This window comes from Podarcis melisellensis, assembly GCF_964234715.1.
Source record: "Podarcis melisellensis genome assembly, chromosome: 3".
In the NCBI taxonomy this organism is placed as follows: domain Eukaryota; kingdom Metazoa; phylum Chordata; class Lepidosauria; order Squamata; family Lacertidae; genus Podarcis; species Podarcis melisellensis.
Window position 1 is genome coordinate 65,551,848 of NC_138530.1, and position 20,228 is coordinate 65,572,075.

Sequence of the window (20,228 nt, forward strand, 5' to 3'; positions counted from 1 at the left end):
TGTATAATTCACATACACATAACTGCAATACTGTGCACATTTGTTTGGCAGTAAGCCCCACTGAACTGAGTTAACATGCAGAGCACTGCACTACAGAATATTAAGCAATTGTTTGCTTCTACATTTTAAGTACTATAGATAGCGTTTAGCACCTCTTTTTACTTCAAATAATAGTGAGCAATTATCTGAATGTTTGTACGTGTGGCACAGCCCAAACTTAAAGACACAGCATTGCTCTGTAGGACCACAGCATCTAAACACCTAACGAAGTTAAGAAAGTTAAGAAACACTAATCAATTCAACATAATAAGAAATAGCTTCTGCCCTGAATTTATCTTTTAATTCCCAGGCTGATAACCAAGCTGCAATCAGCCCTCCAGCTTTCCTGCAGAATGAGGCTGGCACACAAATTCCTTCCAAACTACTGTGGACATTTCCCTTACAGGAAACAGAAAATAATCCCCTTTAAAAAGCAAGTGTTATGCCTAAATCAGCAACTGTTATTGTCAAGCAGCTCTTCAGTGATCAAGCAACTTATTAATGAAGTGCGCTTAGACAATACAACATTTCTGATCTAGCCCTGTTTGCAATTTCTTCCTATTTTATTACTGCAAGGGGTATTCAAACATGAAATAAGCATTTTAAACTATTTGTACAAGAGAAAAATTATTCCTATAAAAATGTTACACTCTAGCTTTTAGTCTATAGGGAAAAATAAATATTCTAACATCACATTCCTGGGTTTTTTTGCTTATGTGCATGGGTGTGTGTTTGTGGTGGTAGTGAATAGACAAAAGATTCTCTGTAGTACCTACCAAGTACCAAAGATTTGTGCTAACCAAAGAAAACCTTAAAATGACATGGAAGCAAAGGGTAATTCGTCAATGTACACACTGTGTACAAACAGCATCTCAGCATCTTTTTCACTCATTATTTATATGGCACCATCAGTACACATTATTATGCATTACATCAGTATTCTTCAACCTTGGGTCCTCAAATGAGTTTGGACTACAACTCCCATCATCTCCGACCACGGGCTAAGCTGGTCTATTGGGGATGATGGGAGTAAGTCCAATAACGTCTAGGGACCCTATGTCGAAGAAGAGTATACACAGATAAATTATCTACACCCCAAAGAGCAAGCAGTCGGAAGAGAAAGGAGGAAAAGAGGGAACATGGCTAGGACAAGGTCAGCAAGGGACAGCACGAGCAAATGTAGTTCATAACTGGTTTTCCTTCAGTTGAGGATGAAGGTGTTAAAATGGCAACACGCTATTCAATTAAATAGAACACTCAGTCATTTGCACCTGTAATTACAGAAACCCTAGGAATGCTCTCCCAATTCCTTTAAAGTCACAAGGAGGTTTTCCAATGAAGTCAGTGAAAAGAGGCCAAACTAGGTGTAACTTAAATCAGGATTAGAATTTGCTCTTTTTCCGTTTCTTAGCTAATGACGCCAAGGCATTCAGAAGATTGGTGGTTCTGTGGAAGAATGTGTTTAACCTTTTATCCTGTACCCTCCTACCCTCTTTCCCAATGTAAATCCCTCTATACCACAAATTTGCTGTTAGTTCCAGCAAGTGAGGAAGCAGACACAGTTGCCTTGCTCCCCTGAAAGCAGGGAGATCCTTGCTACCCTACAAAGGGAATAATCAGCAATTGCTTCTTCCTCCAGATTACATTTTGGGAATGAATACTTTGAATCTCTGAACTAATCTACCTTTCCTTGTGTAGAGCATTCTGTTGAGTCAATGAAGGGAGATATGGATAGTTTGACAAAAGTCTTTATTAACATTCCTTGGGAAATTGATAGAACAGTAAAGCTGATTTATTTGTGTTTCAAGAATAGCTTCGAGGCACGCTTCACTCTTCAAAACATTTCTCTCTCCAAAATCCCCGTTCATGAAAAGAATTAGGGGGATGCAATTGTTGTATCCCTGCTGATGTATTTTATGGCATTATTTAGAAGATGGAATTCCAACATGTAATCTCCCTGGTTTCTCTGGTAATGTGCCAGGATTTAAATCAGGAATACAGTTTAATAAGCTATCATTTAGTTCCTTTGTGATAAACAGGAAAAAGTCGCCTTAGCCAGGATTCAATGTAAATCTTGCAATGCTGGGAATTAAAGAACTGTGGGAGGGTGGGATTTAATTTTCTCCCAGAAATTAAATCAAAACGTCTGTACCTCATATCCCCAAACTTCTTGCTGATGACTGTTCCGACATTGCTGAAAGCTGCTGTTGCCTTTTGACCTGCTTGACTCAGAGTCTCTTGTGTCTTCTTGTATCTAAGAATTAACAATTATTACAGTGTAAGCAAGTACCCTTTAAGTTCAAGGCATTTGCTTCTCATACTGTTCAAATCAGAAATCCATTAGAATTGTGACTGCTGTACACTAAAATCATCTGCAGGAACAGCACAAGAGAAGGCGGTGGTTTTAAAATAGCTTACCAAACGCTAATATTCATATATGGGAGTTAAGTGTATTTTATATGGCCCAAACATAAGCTACTTTACCCATAGAGAAATTGGTAGAAATAAAATAATAATATCAGGATGTACCCAGAATTGCCAGGGCATATACAACAGGAAAAGACAAGTCTCCAACATTAAAAGTACTTTGCTGCATATTTCTCTCTAAAGTTTGTTCCTATTCTAGTTAATACATTTTTATACTGTAAGCCACCCTGGGACCTTACGGTAAAGGGCAGGCAATAAATAATACTCATAATCGCTACTACGACTATTAAACCTGTATGTGAAGAAGCATTCAAAATATTTTTACCCTTCTACAGTCTGATGAGCGAGAATGTTGAGAAAAATTCTAAATTCTACTACTGCATTTTGCATAATATTTAGGATGGCTCCAAGATACACGAAACAGAAGTGAATAGCAAGGTGCATAACTGGGACAGTGTCCTTGATCACCAAATTTCATGTTTTTTCTTCCTGCTTAGAACTGCAAAGCACACCACCATAGGCATAGTCAAGCCAATGGCAGACCACCAGTGCTGGCCGGTGGGAGGCATTGAGCCTGATGGATCACAAGCTGTGCAGAGTGTTGGAATTCTGATCAAGGAAACCCAGTTCAAATCCTCACAAAGCCATTACACTCAATGGATGGTGACTGGTAAACTGCTATCTCACAGCCTTACCTACTTCAGAGTTGCAGGGATAAAATGTACCAGAGCTCCTTGGAGGAAGGTGGGGACACAACTGTAATATGTAGGCAAATAATGATAAGCCATTTCAGTAATTTTGCAACACTGCAATTATTATTCTAGGGTTCCTTGATAGTATCTAGACCACAGGTGCGTATCTGAAACAGTTTTGCTGCTTCTCCTAAGAGTCAGATAATGCAAAGAATGCTTCAGCCACAATCCTCTTAAATATGCACATGGCTGATTTATGCAACATGCTTTGACTTGCTATGCTTGCATTCTTCATCAGGGTTGCTAAGCTTTTTAAAATTCAGAGGCTACCTATTCAGCTACTAATCTATTTGCTGAGTGTGCATTTTCACAGTTCACCTTCTCTTCTGCCTGGAGATATATATTTAAGGTACTAGCCTTTAAAAAATGCCATTAATAATATATTGTTCATATTTTCATTACTACTATGAAATAATAAATGAACAAAATGGCATTCAAAAAATAACTATTCAGATTTGCACATGCAGCTGGTACAACCATCACAGTAGAAACCAATGAACAAACGTTACTGCTTGTTTTCTTTAAGCCAGTTCAGGATTTTTTTCTATTATTAGAATGAAGATGACTGCAACTAAAGTTCTCTCTCTGTTGAGTTCTTTTCCTTGTGCAAAATAGTCAGCTGAATTTTATTCAGGTTAGATGCAATGAAATCAATGGACATAATTGTGTTCTTTAATTCCCATGGGTCCACACTGCATAAAACTTAGCTGCATGCTGTACCATGTATAGTTTCCATCCTTGGAAGGGCTCCAGTGTGCTGTGACCAATATATCTTTATGTCTGTTGTGAATAGAAAGAATGCCAGCTCCATCATGTCAGCAGTGACCATCATTAACGCTGGATTTATAGTAGCATGGGCAGTTCCTCTGCATAGAGCACCCAACTGAGGAGACACTAATTGTTATAGTAACAATATAGTAACAATTGTTATAGTAACAATTGTTATAGTAACAACAACAACATCATTTATACGGTGTGTGTGTGCACACCAAATTTTGTCCTTACTCAGGGCGCCATATTAGCAAAGTCTTCCCCTGCCGTCATCCACACAAAGTAGTTCAACAACAATGGCCACCATGTTAACATGGCAGTGTCCACCTGTTTACATGCTGCTACAGCAGTTATATTAGAAAAGAGCCACTTGTAGTAAGCATACAAAGTATGGTGGCTGCAGAGTCCATTGCACATCAGGATACTTTCAGCCAGCCCACTTCTCTGTGCTGACTACAAAAAAGGGGGGGGGGCATCTGAACCATTCATAAAAAAGCAAAGGAAGTCAGGTGGCAAGAAAATAAAATTCATGTATGCTACCTGTAGAATAAAGCATGCAAAGTGACCCCTTGAAGGTGTATTTAAATAGATTTCAAATTACTGGAGACAGCAATGGCAACAACAAAATGGCTTTGGACTAAATGTACTGAATTATTTGCCATGTGTGTATTACATTATATCTCCAAAGAGTTCAGGGTGGCACATTAACTGGCTTTCAGTTTTATCTTCAGCAAGGATGGGGACGAAGGCAATGCAGTGAGCTTCAAAGACCAATGGGACTTGGAACATAGGTCTCTTTAAACAAAGTCCAATACATTAGCCATTGCACCATGCTGCCTTCATAATGAGAGGAGTACAAAGGAACAGGATGTGCAGAAGGTTTTTACTTACGCAGTTGTAGTTTGCACATCATGCCAGCCCTTGCTGAAGTTCTGTTTCAGTTCATTCATCAGGTTGATGCCAAGCTTTTGTTTTATTTCCACAAGATGCTTCTCTTTTGCTGCCAACACTTGTCGCAAAGTTGCAATTTCATCTTCAAGCTGAATAGAATTAGCAGAAGAAAAGTGTGCATTATTCCTCTTCATGATAAACGTAAAATGGTTTTAGGTGACGCAATGTCTTCAAGTACAAAAATGCCATGGTATTTGAATCTTTAGACCTAATAAAGTAGCGTCAAAATAATCTCACATGTATTTCATTGCTTTTCTCATTGACCTATGGACTACTAAATCTACAAATATAAAAGACAGAAATGGCCAGGCTAGCAAACAAGTTAGGGGCAATGTGTTTGCCTGCTCATTTCTGGATTTATTAGCCATAATGGCTCAAAGTTTGTCAGGCAATGAGCTGCACAATGTCATGCGCAAGGATCTGTACGTACATATGTACTGAACAGATGGTTAGGAAGTAATTTGCGTCTTTAAGGAGAGGCAGTGTATGTAAAATAAAAATGGCTCCCATCAGTATAACCTAGAAGAGACAGAAAAAGAGCCTAGTTAAAAAACATGGTGGCAAAGAGAAAGCTATTTTCTTTGTGTTATTATAATAAAACCAATTAAATATAGCCTTACATTTCATCTGATTATGTAAAGCAGGTTGTAAATTGGGAGGAGTACAACACAGAAGGGCTTGGGTGGGTACAACAGTCACTTCACGTTGTTTTTACTGGACTTAGAAAAACTGATTAGTCCCAGTTTAAAGAAATAAACATCTTCAGCTACTTTTCTATTATTGCAAATGTCTCATTAAATAAAACATTGCGATGGATTATACAACGTTTAGTTTCATTTTCAAATTGTAATTCTCCAAGGTAGTCTCTTCAGAGACATATTTATCTTATGATGTGAAAAATGTTAATTCCATACACAGATAGCCCTTTCTGGACTGGGCTATTTTTAACAGAATTAAGACGAGCAACTTTGCTGTCATTTGGGCATTGAGTGCAATTTATACATATGAATATTAAGTTGCAGAACCTACGTTTTCATGGAGAACTAACTGCACAGAAGGTATCAGCTATATACACAGCAATAAGTTATAAATTATCTCCCCTCAGAAGCTACTACATTTTGAATTATATGTTGAATTATGTTCCTTAACATCCATGAAAATCTTCACATTCACTGTACTCTTTGTGGATTATTCAAGAAACAATACAATTGGGAAAATGCAGTTGGGAACTGCAATACAATTGGGAAGTGGGGAATCATGGCTTTGGGGGAAATCTTAAGATGGGAATGTGACAGTTCTAAGGCTTTTAAGGCAATGATACTGGGAAATATTTTCAAAGGCACTGAAAACCAGTAGGCAAACTACTCCCATTGGAAGTACAGCAGCCACTCCAAATAGAATGAATTCATTAGAGCTCCAGAAACTTAGTAAATTCTGAAAAATTCCAAGCATTTCAAAATGCAAATCCCCAATGCATTTCCTTTGAACAATGTAATTATATACCATTTGAATGCTGTGAACAATTTAGGACAGTCTTGTGATCTGAGCCGACCTAGATTCCATTAATTGCTGTGACTACAAACAATACGTATTGTGGGATGTGCCTGGAGGATGAAGGCCTTAACCTCTGCTCACATCACTGAAAAGGAAAGACTGGGGGACAAAGACTTACAAAAGTGAAACACAAAATAATTTATGCCTGCTTTTATGACTCGAAAAGGGGTGGTGGAGACTTAAAAATGAAAGAACAAATACAGTATTTTCAAAGTATTACTGTATATTAATCAAAGAAACCTCATTTGTATATTTTGAACTGATGAGTTTATTGGTCACATTTATATCCAAGCTCTTTCTTCAAATAACTCAAGAGTGACATACATGGAAACACGGAATCACTCCATTTTATTCTATTAGACAAACTGTACGGCAGAAAAAACTGATACATGAAAGTTGCCCAAAGCACTTCATGGCTGGACAGGGCACCCCAAATTTTGGCACACTATCCATTCTAGTGCATTGGTTACGTTCTCAATGAATCCATATGCAAGAATGCTCTTGTTTAAGGTAAAGAACTACCTGGATAGTTATTGCCCTGCCTCCAATTACGTTTTATTAGAAAAAGGTTGAACTCTGCTCAATCCATGCAGGAACCACTTCACACATATGGTGGTAAGGCATACAGTCATGGTATTGGTATTCATGCAATTGCTTTTATAGCAATGTGCCCAAGGGGAATTGCATGGGAAAAGATTGGCATCAGCTGTGATTTCCAAAACCAGCCCTTAGTTTAAGATGATATATTCAGGAGACAAAGAACGTTACCTTGACAAGTTCAGCTTTTAATTCTTCTTGCTCTTCTTCAGAAATCATGTTGGTAAAATCAACATCAGTGACCATGTCTTCATCTACTTCATGTAACACTTGTCTTTCCAACAGACCTTTGAAAGTAAGATGACAAGTTTCAGGGATTTTTTTCCTAGATAGGAAATGCAAACTTGTTAAACAAAACAAAACAAAACAAAACAAAACGCCTTATGCTTGTTCAAATCTCCTTTAAATCTTTTTTTTTCTGAATTAGTAAGGATCTTAACAAAGAGGGACCATCATGTAGAAGAATAGCAAATGCTTTGTGTGCAGAATGAGTCAGATTTGATATCTAATTAACAGGTGATTAGGTTCCAGAGGTGGAAAAGACCTCTGCTTGACAATTTGGAAATCCATTGCCAGCTTCAGCACTGCTACTGCCATTTTCAGCAAGCAACTCAGCACCAAATCATAAAACAAAGCAAAAGAACAGAAGCAAAACAAACAAAAAACCCAGAGCAGCCAACGTCTAAATATTTAACAAGCTGAAATAATGTATATGAGATACACACACACACACACACACACACACACACACACACACACACTCAAACAAGCAGCAACAAAAACATCAGTTTATGTCAATTGTACTGGAAAGATGTAAAATTAGGTCTGATTATCAAAATATCTTTGGGGACTTCTTTATTTGATCCACAATGACTCTTTATTCCCACTTTAGAATATGTACAAGGGAAAACAGTTATGTACATCAGATGAATACCAAATCCCAGCTTGCAGAATATGAGAGTGCAATTGCCCTCCTGTCCCACTTGCAGGCTTCTGCTAGGCATCTGTTTGGGCACTGTAAGAACAGAATGCTGGACTAGATGGGCCTAGATCCAGCAGGGCTCTTCTTTTGAGCCAAGTGGATTATCACACATAGCTCACAGCATGTGCACACCAGTCTTTCGTTTCCAGAAAGGCCATTTCAAGTCACAACACAATCAATTGGTACAGGAGAAATAAAAATCCATATGAAAGAGCTACCGAAGCACCAGTGTACAGTCTACATTGTACAGTCACCCAGAATATAACCACAATGTTACCTTGCTGGAAAATGTGGTGATTTGAATAATGAAATATATACCTTTTAATTACCACTTATATACATGGAAAAGCGAAACACATTGTTGAAAATAAAATTATTTTATTGAGAGCATCCACTCTTCTGCTAGGAGATGTTATAACACAAGTTTTGTCACAAAAAATTAGTGGGAACCAGGCTGGATAAAAATAAATTTTTTTATTTAAATCAGTTTTTTTATTTAAATAATTTTTTAAATTTAAATTGGATTTTAAAAATAAAATGCTTTTGGAGGAAAAATCTTTCTAAAGATGGTTTTCTATTTAAGTTACATTATAGTCCAAAGGCTATTAACATCAGGAAATAAGGATTAGTTTAAGTTTTTCATGTGTGCTAAAACTTTTTTTAAAAAATTGTTTAACTGCATCAGTTAACAAATATGGATACATATGCTATAATGTTATTGTTTTAGTTAAGTAAATTGTTTAAATTGTTATTAAGGAAATAAAGTACAGCAGAAAAGTTGTCCAAATATAAACAGTTAAATTATGAAACCTCACCATAATTTCATAATTATCAGTCTATGTATTTCTAATAGTATAACCAAATCAGTAATTTTTGATATAACTGTAAAAACTGCTCTGAAAATGTATTATTCCAAAAATGAAACCTTCATCTGGTTGTAAATATTAAGATGATACCAGCAAGAATGAGTCTTTCTGTAAAAAATGATTTAAACGCAACACAGAATAACTGAATCTAGGATCTTTTTACATGCACAAATATCATCTGCACCCTGTCCTCCACGCTCCATAGACAAGACCTAAAAGTTGCAATCTATTTTATTTTGTACATAAAATATACTTGAATGATGTACCTAGCCTCTTAGCTTCACATGACATTTCCATTTACAACTTGTCAAAAGAAGGAATATTCTCTTTAAACAGACCTGTGTAAACTGAACATAGAATTTGTTCTATACTCATATTCTTACTCTCCCTTTAAAATATGCTGCTAAGCAACAAGCAGCCCAGTTCCCAAATGTTGCCATCTGCGTGTATATTTCTTGTCTTGACCTAACAGAAATAAGAATGTCATAAGGACACCATAGCACCAATTTGGATGTATTGGTATTCCTAATATCCACAAAATGCAGTTCTAACACACAAAATATGATTCTTTTTATCCTTGTAGCAATCTATACCTTCTGTTTCCATTTAAGATTTCTGCAATTTCACCACCTTGAAAGTAAATACAGCCACTTTTCCCTGTTGTTATTCTATCAGTACCAGCAAGCTGACATCCATTTTCTGTCAAATGGACCGATGATCATGTCCAGCTGGAAACTGAGCCAAATATTTTTAGTTATTTGTTCCTTGTAAAAATGAACCAATAAGACAGATGAGGTGTGTCCCCAACTGATTCACCCCTACAAATAAATAATCTCTAGACATTCCTATATAAACCCTCGGAAACTGCAGGTGACATTTGTTCAAACCCAATGAAGGTGTATTATTATTATTATTATTATTATTATTATTATTATTATTATTATTTGTGTACCGCCCTTCATCCATAGGTCTTAGGGCAGTTCACAACATAAAAATGCAAGATAAAACATACAGAATACATAATAAAAACAAAAAACCAATAACCGCCTTTCCACAAACACATTTAAAAGGCCACAAATTGCAAATTAGTCAAAGGCCTGGTTATAGAGAAACATTTTTGCCTGGTACCAAAATATATGTAATGAAGACACCAGATAAGTCTCCTTGGGGGCATTCCACAAATGGGGAGCTACTGCGGAAAACACTCATTCTCATGCTGCCACCCCCGGATCTCTCGTAGGAGAGGCACATGAGGAAGGGCATCAGATGCTGCTCACAGGGTCCGAATCAATTCATATGATGAAAGACAGTCCTTGAGGTATTGTGGCCCTGAGTCATTTAGGGCTTAATGGTCAAAACCAGCACTTTGAACTGGGCCCAGAAACTAATTGGCAGCCAGTGCAGTCGGGTCAGGATCAGTGAAACCATCTTGCCCTGATGAGCAACCTGGCCACCAAATTCTGCACCAGCTGAAGTTTCCGAACTGGCTTCAAAGGGAGCCCCAAGCACAGTGCATTATAGCAATCTAACCTAGAGGTTACCAGAAACTACATGACAGAAGTTACGCTGTCCCTGTCCAGATATGGGCACAGCTGATGGAAGGCCATGGAGCCTCAAGTGACAACAAAGGATCCAGAAGTACTCCCAAGCTATGTACTGGCTTCTTCAGAGGGAGTTGTCCCATCAAGAGCAACACTCTAGATATACCTTTGATAGCTCCCAGAAATCAAATGAGCCATAATACAGTATTCCTCGAATTTGAAAAATCTTCTTTTGTGAAGTCATCTTTTGTCCCCCAAATCCCCAGAATTGTCTTCAGTATAACATACCGTAAATATGCTTCTCTGCAGCTTTATACCAAGGTAGCTTTTCTGTTGCTCAGTTTCAGAAAACTTAATAATAAAAGGCATCCATATGTCACAGTGCAAACCTTTCTAACCTTCCTCTTGCAAGCAACAGATCAGAATACTATTCAAACATTCTTTGAAATGCATGACATTATGCCTAAATAGCTTTTTATGCAGCTATTTATTTCATAATGATTAGATTCCAGTAGGAAGTACAATATGTAAATGGATGGCAAACAGGAAGCACTTAGTACAAAACACTACATTCATTTCACACTTACTAAGACATATGGTATTTACTGAAATCTAATGCTCACCTTTTTTGGCCAAAATATGTTGCGAAAATTAAGGGGTGCATTAGATTCAATGGCAAATTTACAGTACATTCTCAGCAAATACTTTTTTTGGTTTCATGGTTCTGAAAATTGAGGTGTGCATTAGATTTGATGATGCATTAGACTCGAGTAAATACAGTATTTCTAGGATCTAGGACTGGCAACATGTTTCAAAGCCTAGATGCTAGGCCCAGATATCTATGCACCTGATCAATTGAGGGCTCAATATTTTTCAAGTTCTACTGTTATGATATTGCTTCATTAATGTATTTTAATGCAATGATGACATATGGATAACCAAATTGTCACTTTTCAAAGCCAGCCACTTTCAGTCCGGCTGCCACTAGCCTTTCCCCCACTCCACACATCCACTTTTAAGACATCTAGCCACCAGGAAACCTGAACAGAAATTCAAAAGGGGAGGAGTTGAAATCAGCACACCCAAGTCACTTGAACTATTTGTTTCTATTGTACTAAACTGATCTGCACTGTGATTGCGTCAACAGCTTAGATCCTCTAGATCTGCTGCAGTGTTGATTCTAAAGAACATAGCTGCCACAGAAGGAAAGGAGATGCCTGGACTGAGTATAACAGATCATCATCAACATCATCATCATCCCTATGATGACAACAAAACTCCTTCTAAAGCCGACAACACTGTGAGGGGCAAAATAGAATCAATACCCTTGCCGATCACAGCAGATCACACAGTACTTCTAAAGCCAACATGGCTCCCATCAGGTGGAATGGATCTCTGAGTGGCACGATCCTTCCAAGAGGGTATCAGTAGTACAGTTACAGCATTGTATCAATGGTGCTGCTAATATTCCTCTTAACAGATGACCATATTCTAAATGGCACAAGACTTCAATCCTTTTAAATACCTTGAAGCATGACAATAGAGTTTACCCATCACTGTGACAATGCGATTGGGGGGGGGGGATATCTCTCCAGAGCTCCAAAAATGCCAGCAAGAAAACCTGTCTAGATTTGAAACAATATGTCAAGCACAAGTACTGTGCTGCCACTTTTCATTATCCAGTATTTTCAAGCCCATAAATAATTCTGTGCCTCCCAATAATCATGCCTGCACCAGCCGCAACTTGAAGGCCTCATACTTGATCCCAGTCTGAAAAAACTCAATTCATACCACCACATGTCAGTCTTTTTATCTGGACTATTTGGGAAGGTAAACGAAGCAACGAAACAGGCAGGCTCCTCCTTTCTCAGCAGCAAGCTAACTTTTGGAGAGTGTAGAGATGTAAAAAAGATCCTCCTATCCCCCCTTAATCACATATAGGAAAATAAGCAAGTGGAATAGATTCCTTCTTTGGTATGCCTTTTCGCTAACCACCATCATAACTGGAAGATGTGATAAGCAAAAATAGAAAATAAATTTCAGTGCACCAGTCTTGGAAGCACCATCAAGAATGCAAGCCCACCTCCCAGGAAAAGAAATTGCACATGTGTGGAATCAGTGATTTATGGATTGTGACCCTCCTGATTACAGAAAAGAAGCTGTTTGCTAGGAAATCCTTTATCTTTGAACTTATTTCTTACTCTCCTATTTAGTTGTAACTGAGGGGAAAAGGACTGCCATCTAGCCTTTTACCTTGACATTTGTATTCTGTTGTTCTCCAAAGAGTTAAAGTTTGCATAGATCTAAGGTAATTTTTATCTTCACACCAACCCTGTGAGACAGGTGTGGCTGAGTGCATATGTGATGGGACGATGAGCTGCTTGTGCGTAAAATGCAAGTCCCTCAGAGTTTGATCAGGTTTTCAAACCTCTGCCTGTGACGGAGCCCCTCCAGCATGGCTGCGTCAATCACTAGTAGAATCCGAAAGTGGCTGCTTTCGGAAACGTTTCCAACATAAAAGCTCCTTAACGGAAACACGTCGTCTGGCCTCTCGGCGTGACAGTTTCCGTCGAGGTGTGGGTGTCCCTATAGGAGGTCCTGAGACCTCCCCACTGGTTTCGCTTGAAGCGTCTCTGAGCCATCCCTCCGACTCACTTTCCCTTGGAGTTCTTGCTCGCCCTCTACTGGTTCCCTCTTCCGCTGCTACTGCTCTCTCAACCTCAGGGAGCCTTTGCACCTGCGGCGCTTTAGATGTCAGTTCCCTGACATCCACCTCCCCTCCAGGGCCCCCTTCACCCCCTCCCGTCTCCTCTCCTACTGGCGGTGAGGAGGTAAAACCCCTGAAAGAACCTCCCTCATCTTCCGACGTCGCGAACACTTCCTTCCACTTGTTGCTGTTCCTACTCTCTAGGTACTCTTCGTCATCAGAGTCCACTCCATCTTCCAACTCCGACTCCGCGAACCCTTCCATTTCCTCTTCCTCATCGGTGGTGCCGAAATACTCCCTCCTAAACCTTGCTATAGGCTGAGGTTTCCTCGGGAACCTTTGGTGGAACGTTTCTGTTAAAACCTCGTCATTGACTTCCTCTGCACTTACCCAGGTGTTTTCTGACTCCGGTTCCCCTTCCCACGCCACCAAATACTCCACCTGATTACCCTTCCACCTGGAATCGAGGATTTCCGCTACATGGTTGCGGCGTTCCCTCTCTTCCAAGGCTGGTCCCCTGACGTGCTCCCCTTCACGTCCCCCCCTGTATGGTGACAGTAACGACCTGTGGAACACTGGGTGCAATTTCATGTGGTTGGGTAATCGGAGTTTGAAAGCTACCGGGTTGACCTGCTGAATCACCTCAAAGGGTCCCAATCTTCTGGGCCTCAGTTTCTTACAACCCCCTTTGAACGGCAACCCTTGGGTTGACAACCACACTTGATCCCCCACCCTTATGGTTTCACCTTCCCTTCTGTTCTTGTCTGCCTGCTTCTTATATTGTGCCTTGGCCCTTTCTAAGTTGAGCTGGAGCTGCTGATGGATGGCTTCCATCTCTTCTACAAAATGTTCAGCCGCTGGAACGCTCCATCTCTCCCCTCCTTCCCCTGGAAATGCCCTGGGGTGACACCCGTAATTAGCCAAAAAGGGACTCATCCCTGTGGACACATTCTCCGCATTATTGTAGGCAAATTCTGCCAACGCCAACTTTTCGACCCAATCGTTCTCTCTGTCATTGACATAACACCTAAGATATTGTTGAAGAATGCCATTTGCCCTTTCCGCCTGCCCGTTGGTTTCAGGGTGCCGGGCAGTTGAAAAATTAACTTCCACGTGTAGCAAGCTCATGAGCTTCCTCCAGAACCTGGAAGTAAATTGTTTGCCTCGATCTGAGATCACCCTCGAGGGAGCCCCGTGCAACCTAAAGATATGTTCCACAAACAACTTCGCCGTTTCTTCCGCTGTGACTGCATGTGAGCATGCTACAAAATGGCACATCTTAGTTAACAGGTCTACTACTACCATGATGGCTGTTTTCCCCTTGGACCTTGGCAGATCCGTCATAAAATCTATTGATATCGCTTCCCAAGGCCGTTCTGGTGTGGGTAAAGGTTCTAATAACCCTGCCGGCGCCCTTCTTTCCCCTTTGGCTCGCTGACATTGGTCACACCCTCTTACATACTCCCTTACATCTTCCCTCACCTTAGGCCACCAAAATTCCCTGGTAACCAACCACATGGTTTTGTGTTGCCCAAAATGTCCCGCCGTGGGGCTATCATGCAACTGCTTGAGTACTCTCCCCCTCAATTCACCTTCGGGTATATACAGTGCCCCTTTGTAATACAATGCCCCATTTCTTTCCTCAAAACCTCCGGGGCTCTCGCCCTCCCCCCTGAGACCTCTGAGCTTATCCTGGGCATATTCATCATTTTCCGTTTCCTCCACCAGTTCCCGTTGCCCCACCAGCGCCGCCCCACACACCCAGCGGTCCTCCGGGATGACATGTCTCTCTTCGATCACCTCCTCCCCTTCCCAATATTCTGGTTTGCGTGAGAGTGCATCCGCCCTGACGTTTTCTGGGCCTGGCACATAACAAATCTCAAAGTTAAATTTGGAGAATTCCTGTGCCCATCTCACTTGTCGTTGGTTGAGCACTCGAGCTGTTCTCCAATACTCTAAATTTTTGTGGTCGGTGCACACTTGCACCTTGTGTTGTGCCCCAATTAATAAATGTCTCCACCTCCGGAATGCTTCGTGAATGGCAAGTAGTTCCCTGTCATACACCGTGTAATTCCTCTCGGACTTATTCAGTTTCCGCGAGAAGAATGCACACGGTCTCCACTCCGACGCACTCCTCCCCGGTTGAAGAAGGACCGCCCCTATAGCCCGGTCGGATGCATCTGTTTCCACTCTCATGGGTTTTTGTAAATCCACATGCAGAAGTTGTTCTTCCGAGGCGAAAGCCCTTTTCAGTTCTTCAAAGGCTCGATCCGCCTCCACCGTCCAAACAAATTTCTTCTTGCTGCTGAGGCAGTCGGTGATGGGCGCCGTCAAGTGGGCAAAGTTCTTGATGAACTTCCGATAAAAGTTCCCAAACCCCAAGAATCTTTGCACGTCCTTCTTGGTCTTCGGTGTCTTCCATTCCAGTACCGCTTGAACCTTGCCTGGATCCATGGCCAATCCCTTGTCTGACAAGCGGTACCCCAGGAATTCCACCTCCTTGGTATGAAACTGGCACTTCTCCAGTTTCACCCACAGCTGGTTGGCTTGCAGCCTGCCCAACACTTCTCGAACGTCCCTCACATGCTGTTCCTCATCTTCCGAATACACCAACACGTCGTCTAAAAAGGCCACACAGTTCTTGTAGAGCAAAGGTCCCAGAACGTGGTTTATAAAAGCTTGAAAACAGGCGGAGCCCCCTTGTAGACCGAAGGGCATAACGAGGTATTCAAAGGCTCCCAAAGGGGTAAACATGGTGGTCTTCCATTCATCTCCCTTCCTTATGCGTATCAGATTGTACGCCCCCCGCAGGTCCAGTTTTGTAAAAATCTTTCCCTTCCTTACTCTGGTCAAAATGTCGTCAATTCGGGGCATAGGGAAAGCCAGGGGCTCCGACACTGCATTGAGGGCCCTGAAGTCACACACCAGTCTCGGTTTGTCTGTGTTCTTTTTGTCTACAAAAAACACTGGGCTGCCCCCCACCGCTCGGGACTCTCTGATGAAACCTCGCTTCAAGTTTTTGTCAATGAACTCCCTCAGCTCCTGCATCTCCCTGTCTGACATGGCGTACAGCTTGCCTACTGGGAGTTGGGCCCCTGGGAGTAGGTTGATTTGACAGTCAAAGGGTCTATGCGGTGGCAGTTTGTCTGCTTCCCTTTCGCTGAATACGTTGCTCAGATCTGCGTATTGCGGGGGCACCTTCCCTTTGCCCATCACTTCCATCCCCGCTAGGGTGACTCTGTCTCCTCCCGAGACCTTCCCCTCCTTGCAGTGTTCTAGGCAATGCGCTGACCCAAAGGAGACCACCCTCTGATGCCAGCCCACTAGCGGATCGTGTAGCGCCAGCCAGCTCATCCCCAAAATGATGGGCGCTCCTCCCAGGATGGCCACATTAAACGCTATCTGTTCGGTGTGCCTTGCCACTCTCATTATCATCGGGACAGTCTGTTGGCTAACTTCTCCCCCCAACAGCTCTCTGCCGTCAATCGTAGTCACCTGCAAGGGGTTACTTAAAGGGATGGTCTGTATCTGGTGCTCAGCTGCAAACTCCTTACTCATGAAATTACAGGAGCTGCCTGAATCCAAAAGCGCCTTGACCTTTAGTGGGTGTCCGTTTGGCAGTTCTAGTAACACCTCTATCACTAAAGCAGGTCTGGGAGGTTCTGGCATGGGCACTTTCATTGCTCTTTGGCCTGGCTGCTGTGCCCCGACGGTGGCAGCCAGGCGTTGGCTTTTACTTGCTCCTTGCTTTCCTCTTCCTTTCCCCCAACAGCTCCTGCCATCCCTTGCCATTCCTTTCTTTGTGGGCAGACTCTGGCAAAGTGCCCTGGCTGTTGGCAGAGATAACATCTCTTGGCGCTCTTTCCCTCCTTCTTCCGCCCTTCACTGGGATTTGAAACTGCGCGCGCCCGCGCTGTTCCAACTTCCATCGGCTCTGCCGGCGGGAAAGATGGCTCTGGAATGTCTGGAATGCGGAACTCCCTCCAACGGTCTCCTTTCCCTTCCCGCCTTTCCAAAGCCCTCGCCTCCTGGCGCGCTCCTATGGCCAGCGCAGATTTGGTTAATTGGTCCATAGACTCCGCCCTGGGCCCCCGGGAAAGCTCATCTTTGACGGTTGAAGAAAGCCCCTCTTCGAAAAGCATTTGGATGGGCTCCGCCGATAGGTCCCACCCCAATTTATGAATCAGCATAGTAAATTCAGTCCAGTACTCACGGACAGATCTGCTTCCTTGCTGGCAAGCCATTAACTGCCTTCGCACCACCCCCTGCTCAATATCGCTGGAAAACATCAGGTCCATGGCACGAAAAAACTTCCTCGTGTCCTTTAAGATCTCATTATTCGCTGCCATCAGGGGTCTAACCCAATCTTTCGCCCCGGATTCGAGATGGCCAATCACATACGCCACTCGCGATTCCTCGTCGGGGAAGTCATCAAACTGCAAGTTTAGAGCGTATTGCATCTCTGTTCTAAAGGCATGATAGTTCCTGGGATCCCCCCCGAATTTCTGCACCAATCCTGGTACCTTTCTGGCGAGCGGGGTGGTTTTCTCCTTTCCCTTTTCTGCATCCTGAGCCCTCCTCTCCTCAAGCCTCGCCGTTTGCAGCGCCAACTGGATCTCCAACTCTCTGTACCTTTCTTCCAGGCTTGGACCCCCTCCAGCTGCTCCTGCACCCCCGGTTCCGGCTGGGTTGCTCATGATGCTTCTCTCTGCACAAGCTGGCTTTCGGTGACTTTCGGATTGCTGTGATGGGACGATGAGCTGCTTGTGCGTAAAATGCAAGTCCCTCAGAGTTTGATCAGGTTTTCAAACCTCTGCCTGTGACGGAGCCCCTCCAGCATGGCTGCGTCAATCACTAGTAGAATCCGAAAGTGGCTGCTTTCGGAAACGTTTCCAACATAAAAGCTCCTTAACGGAAACACGTCGTCTGGCCTCTCGGCGTGACAGTTTCCGTCGAGGTGTGGGTGTCCCTATAGGAGGTCCTGAGACCTCCCCACTGGTTTCGCTTGAAGCGTCTCTGAGCCATCCCTCCGACTCACTTTCCCTTGGAGTTCTTGCTCGCCCTCTACTGGTTCCCTCTTCCGCTGCTACTGCTCTCTCAACCTCAGGGAGCCTTTGCACCTGCGGCGCTTTAGATGTCAGTTCCCTGACAGCATATTTAGCCCTAGGATTTCTACAGCTAAGCACCACACTGGCTTTCAACTCACATTAACTCATATTACTTTAGATTGATGAAACTATGGAAAGATATTTGCACAATTAATTAGTTACGCTAGAAATTTCCTTCTCTTGAATGTAGTCATAAAAAACAACAACTGGTCCAATGATCTTAACTGGTGCTTACAGGCATTGCCCAACTATGTCACAAACATAAAGGATTTTAATGGACATGTTGTATATATTTTAGAAAATACAGTGAGAAGTTCTGTGGTGCATGGGGTAGCTCAATTAGAGACATACTGTAAAATGTCAGGTTCAAATTATCCATGAAGTACAGCACATGCTGACCCAGCTAACATATGTTTCTCTGTTGCTGCCTGATCTACATTTCTATTTCTCTCCATCACATGTACAACCTTCTTTATCATCAGCTTGTGCACCTAATTAATTCAGACCTTATGACAACTTAAATGGCACATCAAGTGCATTCAAAAGAAACAACACATAAAGAAACTTTGGAAATTACAGGAGTTCTCTGCTTCCTCCCAAACAGCTGCTTGATTATGGGTAGTTGCCAAATGCTCTCACATTTGCTTAATTATTTTAGTTAAAATGCCACCCTTCAGCAATATGTACTCAAGCCAACTGAACAATATCATTTCTTTACAGGCAGTGGATAGACTTATTATACTTCTTTCCTGCTGCTTAAACTAATATTTGAAGTCAATAGTTCTTTAAAAGCAAATTGCCATTGCTTTGTTGATTAACTGCTAGAGTGGTGTTGTGCAAATTGGGGGAAGTAATGCTACTGAAAATATTCTATTTCAGGACAACGCCGTTAATCCAGGGCCCTGAATGATACAGAGGTTCTAGTCTGAGCAATGGTTCCATTAGGCCTAGAGATGTTAACTGTACCGTAGTTAACAGACGTTAAGAGGAACAGATGAAATTGGAAAGGAAACTGGACTCATTGTCATAATTCACACTTTTTCAGAGATTGAGGACACTTTGTATTAGGCTGCTTCTGCTCTCACTTCTAGGATAGGGCCAATAAAATGTTAGCAAATGTGACATTCTCCCTGACAGTGGAAGAACTCTTACCCAAACCCACAGATAAGAGGAAACAAGAAAGTTATTCATATAACACAGATACGGGAATCTTCACATCAACTCTATAAAAAGAGGAAAGAAAGGCTGATGGCAGAGAATGACAATCTTTATGATTCTCAATAAAGTAAAACAATCTTCTCCTTTTGGATTTGTCAAAACACTTGTTCAATTCTGGTCCTTTCCCTTTTTGGTTGCAGGGTTAAATGGCATTCCTAATACTTATCCAGTGTGCTTGATTCATATTTTGTGGTTTTGCTATTCTATATTGTTTTGGTTGAGTTATTGTGTTTTATTATACCTTTTTATATAATTCTTTTGTATTAGGAAGTGCTGTTTGTATTTGTTAATACTTATGGTTGAGCCACTTTGAGCTGAACTTGGCCGTTGCAAAAGCAGCATACAAATATTAACAACCATTACAATTAACTCTACTCTAAAAATTAAAAAAGAGCAGCTAGTCATAGACTACCCTGTCAACCAAGGGAAAAGTAAACTCTCCAAGTTTAGAAAAGGAATGGAGATAGAGGGAAAGCTCCAGCTAAAACCTTACTACTTGATAAATGAGATTCACAAAGTGCTTTAAATATAAGCTGCATAACAACAAATACAAGAAAGCAAATATCTAAAACCTCAAGGTTTTGTCCTATATTTGCTGGCATATTAGAATGCCTGGGAAATATTTCTATTCTCTATTTTATAGAAAATGTGGAACAAAGAACAAAACTCTTGGTTCAAACTGATTTTTAAGTAAAGTATATGCTGACATAATTAA

At 41.6% G+C, this 20,228-nt stretch overlaps 2 protein-coding genes across 4 annotated transcripts in view; one reads left to right on the forward strand and one right to left on the reverse strand.

The window, feature by feature from the left end:
* The window catches only part of HDDC2 (HD domain containing 2), a 40,605-nt gene that overhangs the window by 16,722 nt on the left and 3,655 nt on the right, over positions 1–20,228 (forward strand). The window lies entirely within an intron of this gene.
* The window catches only part of TPD52L1 (TPD52 like 1), a 32,340-nt gene that overhangs the window by 6,314 nt on the left and 5,798 nt on the right, over positions 1–20,228 (reverse strand). For all 3 annotated transcript variants that reach the window (XM_081905482.1, XM_081905483.1, XM_081905484.1), the window contains exons 2-4: positions 7,263–7,378; positions 4,881–5,029; positions 2,192–2,293 (exon numbers count right to left, since the gene is read on the reverse strand). In XM_081905482.1, coding sequence (XP_081761608.1) covers positions 2,192–2,293; positions 4,881–5,029; positions 7,263–7,378 — 367 coding nt within the window. The remainder of the gene's footprint in view (positions 1–2,191; positions 2,294–4,880; positions 5,030–7,262; positions 7,379–20,228) is intronic.